This window comes from Mesoplodon densirostris, chromosome 3, assembly GCF_025265405.1.
Source record: "Mesoplodon densirostris isolate mMesDen1 chromosome 3, mMesDen1 primary haplotype, whole genome shotgun sequence".
NCBI lineage: Eukaryota > Metazoa > Chordata > Mammalia > Artiodactyla > Ziphiidae > Mesoplodon > Mesoplodon densirostris.
Genome location: NC_082663.1, coordinates 80,004,296 through 80,011,855, shown reverse-complemented (window position 1 = coordinate 80,011,855; position 7,560 = coordinate 80,004,296). Strand labels below are relative to the sequence as shown.

The window sequence follows — 7,560 nt, the reverse complement described above, 5'->3', positions numbered from 1 at the left end:
GAGAGAGAGAGAGAGAGAGCGGGGGAGAGAGAGAAAGCGGGGAGAGAGAGAGGGAGAGAGAGAAAGCGGGGGGAGAGAAAGAAAGTGGGGAGAGGGAGAGGGGGAGAGAGAGAGAAAGCGGGGAGAGAGAGAGGGAGAGAGAGAAAGCGGGGGGAGAGAGAAAGTGGGGAGAGGGAGAGGGGGAGAGAGAGAGAAAGCGGGGGGGGGGAGAGAGAGAAGGTGGGGAGAGGGGGAGAGAGAGAGAAAGCGGGGAGAGAGAGAGAAAGCGGGGAGAGGGGGAGAGAGAGAGAAAGTGGGGAGAGGGGGAGAGAGAGAAAGCGGGGAGAGAGAAAGCGGGAGAGGGGGAGAGAGAGAGAAAGCGGGGAGAGAGAGAAAGCGGGAGAGGGGGAGAGAGAGAAAGCGGGAGAGGGGGAGAGAGAGAGAAAGCGGGGAGAGAGAGAAAGCGGGGAGAGAGAGAGGGAGAGAGAAAGCGGGGGGAGAGAGAGAAAGTGGGGAGAGGGAGAGGGGGAGAGAGAGAGAAAGCGGGGAGAGAGAGAAAGCGGGGGGGAGAGAGAAAGTGGGGAGAGGGAGAGGGGGAGAGAGAGAGAAAGCGGGGGGGGGAGAGAGAGAAAGTGGGGAGAGGGAGAGGGGGAGAGAGAGCAGGGAGACAGAGAGAGAAAGCGGGGGGGGAGAGAGAGAGAGGGAGAGAGAGAAAGCAGGGGGAGGGAGAGAGAGAAAGCGGGGGGGAGGGAGAGAGAGAAAGCGGGGGGGAGGGAGAGAGAAAGTGGGGAGAGGGAGAGGGGGAGAGAGAGAGAGAGCGGGGAGACAGAGAGAGAGAAAGCGGGGAGAGAGAGAGAGGGAGAGAGAAAAAGCGGGAAGAGAGAGAGAGAAAGCGGGGAGAGAGAGAGAGAGAGAGAAAGGACACTTTGGAGCTCTGCTGAGGGCTCCCTTTGAGTATTCAGCTGATCACTGAGCAGCACATGCATGTGCAGAAAATACCGGAGCCAGAGACTGAACCACTGGAAAAGATTAGAGGTCTTGGCGAACAGCGCGCACACAGAGCTCGTGGAAGTGGAAGGACCTGCGTCCGCCGGTCAGCTTGGAGAACCTCAAGATGCCCACAGGTCGAGTACCCAGAGGTGTCTTGCCTCAGTAGTTGAGAGCAATTAGCCCTAGATAAAGTACTGCTTCAGTCCCATTGAGCAAATCTTAAGGCAAGATCCAAAAGGATCAAATTGTTTCCAGGTAACTGTGTCCCAGCACAAAGCTCAAAAATATTAGAGTAATAAAAAAAATCCCCTGCCCAACTATGTAAAAAAATGATTAGTGTTTTTTTAATAAGTTGGGTTTTTTTTTTTTTTTTTTTACTCATTGCAGCAAAGGATAATATACATGGTGGGGAACCATGGGGCCCCTCAGGTGTTAGGAACGACTTACGGGATGTGGGAGGGCTGTCGAAGCAGGGCTTTGTTTTGGTTTAGATGTTCTCAGGAAGGGGGGTAATTCTATGATTAAGCATCTTAATAAGGAGAGAAGAGCAGACCAAGCCTAAGGCTGTAACTGGTAAAGAAACAGCTGTCACTCATATCAGTCAGGATATGAAGGTGTTTTGTCATTTTTGTGGCTATGACAGTGTTCATGTTTTGCCTGTGTTCAAACATGATTGTGGAGTCAGCTTGTTTTTGTCTTCATCCATCATAGTCTCAAGAGTGTTCTTGGCTGATGGTGATGTTCCATGAAATTATTTATGTTTGACAGGAGAACACCAAGGCTGCTGTGAGTGCCAGTTCATCTCTCGGATGTCAGGGACTACTTTTCTCTTTCTCTTTATGCTCAGCAGGTCTTGGACTCAGATTTTGTTTCCCTTGGTTCTGTGAGGCTATCAAAAGCTTAGCTCAGGGCTTCCCTGGTGGCGCAGTGGTTGAGAGTCCGCCTGCCGATTCAGGGGACACGGGTTCGTGCCCCCGTCCGGGAAGATCCCACATGCCGCAGAGCGGCTGGGCCCGTGAGCCATGGCTGCTGAGCCTGCGCGTCCGGAGCCTGTGCTCCGCAACGGGGGAGGCCACAGCAGTGAGAGGCCTGCGTACCGCAAAAAAAAAAAAAAAAAGCTTAGCTCAGCTCCTCGGTTTCTTTTTCCAAACCTGCATACACCCCAGGTGCAAAAGAGCATCCTTAAATACCTCTTGGATTTCCGTTCTCCCTTGAGTCTTGGCTTGATAATTCTGTCTTTGATGCTTTAAGATGTTTTCATATTTTGTCAGCGTTTATTGTTGTCTTGAGTAGAGGGAGGTTGGTCCAGTTACATAGCCAGCCATTATTGCAAATGGAAACACCCTCCCCCTGCCCTGGCCCCTCCCCATAGACTTACCTAAGCCTCAGAAAGGGTCTTACTAGAACTTTTGCCAGGTCACCATCCTCATTTACCAAAACTGTTTCAGTCTCACAATATGTCTGATCACTATGCAGTAGCTCCACAAAATTAATGGTCGGAACATTAAATAGTTTTCCTCCCACTCACGTCTAATCTTTCCTAACTCAACACTCATCGCCTCCTTCAGCTCTCTCCCTGAACTATCCAGAGAATCATCTAACCATGTTCTTTATATGCAATTTTAACTACAAATACCCTGCCCCTTGTCCTTCTTCCAGCTGGATTGCTGCTCCTGCAACTTTCTTTTATGGAAATTCTTTTTTTTTTTTTCGGTACACGGGCCTCTCACTGTTGTGGCCTCTCTCCCGTTGTGGAGCACAGGCTCCGGCCGCGCAGGCTGAGCAGACATGGCTCACGGGCCCAGCCGCTCCGCGGCATCTGGGATCTTCCCGGATGGGGGCACGAACCTGTGTCCCCTGAATCGGCAGGCGGACTCTCAACCACTGCGCCACCAGGGAAGCCCTGAGCTAAGCTTTTGATAGCCTCACAGAACCAAGGGAGACAAAATCTGAGTCCAAGACTCAGATGGCTCACAGGCCCAGCCGCTCTGCGGCATGTGGGATCCTCCCAGACGGGGGCACGAACCCGTGTCCCCTGCATTGGCAGGCGGACTCCCAACCACTGTGTCACCAGGGAAGCCCCTCTTTTTTTTTTTAACATCTTTATTGGAGTATAATTGCTTTACAATGTTGTGTTTGTCTCTGCTGTATAACAAAGTGAATCAGCTATACCTATACATGTATCCCCATATCCCCTCCCACTTGCGTCTCCCTCCCACCCTCCCTATCCTACCCCTCTAGGTGGTCACAAAGCACCAGGCTGATCTCCCTGTGCGATGCAGCTGCTTCCCACTAGCTATCTATTTTACACTTGGTAGTGTATACACGTCAATGCAACTCTCACTTCGTGCAAGCTTTCCCTTCCGCCTCCTGGTATCCTCAGGTCCATTCTCTATGACTACACCTTTATTCCTGTCCTGCTCCTAGGTTCTTCAGAACCTTTCTTTCTCTCTTTCTTTTTTTTTTTTAACATTCCATATATATGTGTTAGCATATGGTATTTGTTTTTCTCTTTCTGACTTACTTCACTCTGTATGACAGACTCTAGGTCCATCCACCTCACTACAAATAACTCAGTTTCATTTCCTTTTATGGCTGAGTAACATTCCATTGTATATACGTGCCACATCTTCTTTATCCATTCATCTGTCTGTGGACACTTAGGTTGCTTCCATGTCCTGGCTATTGTAAATAGAGCTGCAGTGAACATTGTGGTACATGACTCTTTTTGAATTATAGTTTTCTCAGGGTATATGCCCAGTAGTGGGATTGCTGGGTCGTATGGTAGTTCTATTTTTAGTTTTTTAAGGAACCTCCATACTGTTCTCCATAGTTGCTTTATCAATTTACATTCCCACCAACAGTGCAAGAGGCTTCCATTTTCTCCACACCCTCTCCAGCATTTTTTGTTTGTAGATTTTTGGATGATGGCCATTCTGAATGGTGTGAGATGATATCTCATTATAGTTTTGATTTGCATTTCTCTAATGATTAGTGATGTTGAGCATCCTTTTCATGTGTTTGTTGGCAATCTGTATATCTTCTTTGGAGAAATGTCTATTTAGGTCTTCTGCCCATTTTTGGATTGGGTTGTTTGTTTCTTTAATATTGAGCTGCAGGAGCTGTTTATATATTTTGGAGATTAATCCTTTGTCCATTGATTCGTTTGCAAATATTTTCTCCCATTCTGAGGGTTGTCTTTTCATCTTATTTATGGTTTCCCTTGCTGTACAAAAGCTTTTAAGTTTCATTAGGTCCCATTTGTTTATTTTTGTTTTTATTTCCATTTCTCTAGGAAGTGGGTCAAAAACGACCTTTCTGTGATTTCTGTCATAGAGTGTTCTGCCTATGTTTTCCTCTAAGAATTTTATAGTGTCTGGCATTACATTTAGGTCTTCTATCCATTTTGAGTTTATTTTTGTGTATGGTGTTAGGGAGTGTTCTAATTTCATTCTTTTACATGTAGCTATCCAGTTTATCCAGCACCACTTACTGAAGAGGCTGTCTTTTCTCCATTGTATATTTGTGCCTCCTTTATCAAAGATAAGGTGACCATATGTGCTTGGGTTTATCTCTGGGCTGTCTGTCCTCTTACATTGATCTATATTTCTGTTTTGGTGCCAGTACCATATTGTCTTGATTTCTATAGGTTTGTAGTATAGTCTGAAGTCAGGGAGCCTGATTCCTCCAGCTCCATTTTTCTTTCTCAAGATTGCTTTGGCTTTTCTGGATCTTTTGTGTTTCTATAAAAATTGTGGGGCTTCCCTGGTGGCGCAGTGGTTGAGAGTCCGCCTGCCGATGCAGGGGACACGGGTTCGTGCCCCGGTCCGGGAAGATCCCACATGCTGTGGAGCGGCTGGGCCCGTGAGACATGGCCACTGAGCCTGCGCGTCTGGAGCCTGTGCTCCGCAACGGGAGAGGCCACAGCAGTGAGAGGCCCACGTACCGCAAAAAAAAAAAAAAAAAAAAATTGTGAAATTGTTTGTTCTAGTTCTGTGAAAAATGCTGTTGGTAGTTTGATAGGGATTGCATTGAATCTATAGATTGCTTTGGGTAGTATAGTCATTTTTGCAATGTTCATTCTTCCAATACAAGAACATGGTATATCTCTCCATCTGTTTGTATCATCTTTAATTTCTTTCTTCAGTGTCTTACAGTTTTCTGCATACAGGTTTGCTCTCTCCTTAGGTAGGCTTATTTCTAGGTATTTTATTCTTTTTGTTGCAGTGGTAAATTGGAGTGTTTCCTCAATTTGTCTTTCAGATTTTTCATCATTAGTGTGTAGGAATGCAAGAGATTTCTGTGCATTAATTTTGTTTCCTGCTACTTTACCAGATTCATTGACTAGCTGTAGTAGTTTTCTGGTAGCATCTTTAGGATTCTGAATAGTAACATGCCATCTGCAAACAGTGACAGCTTTACTTCTTTTTTTCCGATTTGGATTCTTTTATTTCTTTTTCTTTTCTGATTCCTGTGGCTAAAACTTCCAAAACTGTGTTGAATAATAGTGGTAAGAGTGAGCAACCTTGACTTGTTCCTGATCTTAGAGGAAGTGGTTTCAGTGTTTCACCATTGAGAACAATGTTGGCTGTGGGTTTGTCATATATGGCCTTTATTATGTTGAAGTAGGTTCCCTCTATGCCTACTTTCTGGAGAGTTTTTATCATAAATATGTGTTGAATTTTGTCAGAAGCTTTTTCTGCATCTACTGAGATGATCGTACGGTTTTTATTGTTGAATTTGTTAATATGGTGTATCACATTGATTGATTTACGTATATTGAAGAATCCTTGCGTTCCTGGGATAAACCCCACTTGATCATGGGGTATGATCCTTAATGTGCTGTTGGTTTTTGTTTGCTAGTATTTTATTGAGGATTTTTTCATCTATGTTCATCAGTGATATTGGCCTGTAGTTTTCTTTCTTTGTGACATCTTTGTCTGGTTTTGGTATCAAGGTGATGGTGGCCTCGTAAAATGAGTTTGGGACTGTTTTTTTCTCTGCAGTATTTTGGAAGGGTTTGAGAAGGACAGATGTTAGCTCTTCTCTAAATGTTTGATAGAATTTGCCTGTGAAGCCACCTAGTCCTGGGCTTTTGTTTGTTGGGAGATTTTAAATCACAGTTTCAATGTCAGTGCTTGTGATTGGTCTGTTTATATTTTCTCTTTCCTCCTTGTTCAGTCTCGGAAGGTTGTGCTTTCCTAAGAATTTGTCCATTTCTTCCAGGTTGTCCATCTTACTGGCATATAGTCACTTGTAGTAATCTCTCATGATCCTTTGTATTTCTGCAGGGTCAGTTGTTACTTTTCCTCTTCCATTTCTAATTCTGTTGATTTGAGTCTTCTCCCTTTTTTTCTTGATGAGTCTGGCTAATGGTTTATCAATTTTGTTTATCTTCTCAAAGAACCACCTTTAAGTTTCATTGATCTTTGTAATTGTTTCCTCCATTTCTTTTTCATGTATTTTTGAACTGATGTTTATGATTTCTTTGCTTCTGCTTACCTTGGGGTTTTTTTGTTCTTCTTTCTGTAATTGCTTTAGCTGTAAGATTAGGTTATTTGAGATGTTTCCTGTTTCTTGAGGTAGGATTGTATTGCTGTAATCTTCCCTCTTAGAACTGCTTTTGCTGTATCCCATAGGTTTTGGGTCATCATGTTTTCATTGTCATTTTTTCTAGGTATTTTTTGATTTCTTCAGTGATCTCTTGGTTATTTAGTAGTGTATTGTTTAGCCTCCATGTGTTTGTATTTTTTACAGCTTTTTTCCTGTAATAGGTATCTAGTTTCATAGCGTTATGGTCAGAAAAGATACTTGACACAATTTCAATTTTCTTAATTTTACCAAGGCTTCATTGTGACCCAAGATATGGTCTATCCTGGAGAATGTTCCATGAGCACTTGAGAAGAAAATGTCTTCTGTTGTTTTTGGATGGAATGTCCTATAAATATCAATTAAGTCCACCTTGTTTAATGTATCATTTAAAGCTTGGGTTTCCTTATTTATTTTCATTTTGGATGATCTGTCCATTGGTGAATGTGGGATGTTAAAGTCCCCTACTATGATTGTGTTACTGTCGATTTCCCCTTTTATGGCTGTTAGCATTTGCCTTATGTATTGAGGTGCTCCTATGTTGGGTGCATAAATATTTATAATTGTTATATCTTCTTCTTGGATTGATCCCTTGATCATTGTGTAGTGTCCTTCTTTGCCTCTTGTAATAGTCTTTATTTTAAAGTCTATTTTGTCTGATATGAGAATGGCTACTCCAGCTTTCTTTTGATTTCCATTTGCATGGAATATCTTTTTCCATCCCCTCACTTTCAGTCTGTATGTGTCCCTAGGTCTGAAGTGGGTCTCTTGTAGACCGCATATATATGGGTCTTGTTTTTGTATCCATTCAGCCAGTCTATATCTTTTGGTTGGAGCATTTAATCCATTTACATTTAAGGGGATTATTGATATGTATGTTCCTGTTACCATTTTCTTAATTGTTTTGGGTTTGTTTTTGTAGGTCTTTTCCTTCTCTTGTGTTTCCTGCCTAGAGAAGTTCCCTTAACATTTGTTGTAAAACTGGTTTGGTGGTGCTGTATT

General features: G+C 43.6%; 1 protein-coding gene across 1 annotated transcript in view; it reads left to right on the top strand.

The window, feature by feature from the left end:
* The first annotated feature begins 849 nt into the window (after positions 1-849).
* ERAP1 (endoplasmic reticulum aminopeptidase 1) overlaps positions 850-7,560 on the top strand; it is a 129,004-nt gene continuing 122,293 nt past the window's right edge. Inside the window, exon 1 of the mRNA XM_060093175.1 lies at positions 850-1,103. Within this exon, the coding sequence (XP_059949158.1) occupies positions 1,094-1,103 (10 nt within the window). The 5' untranslated portion in view covers positions 850-1,093. The remainder of the gene's footprint in view (positions 1,104-7,560) is intronic.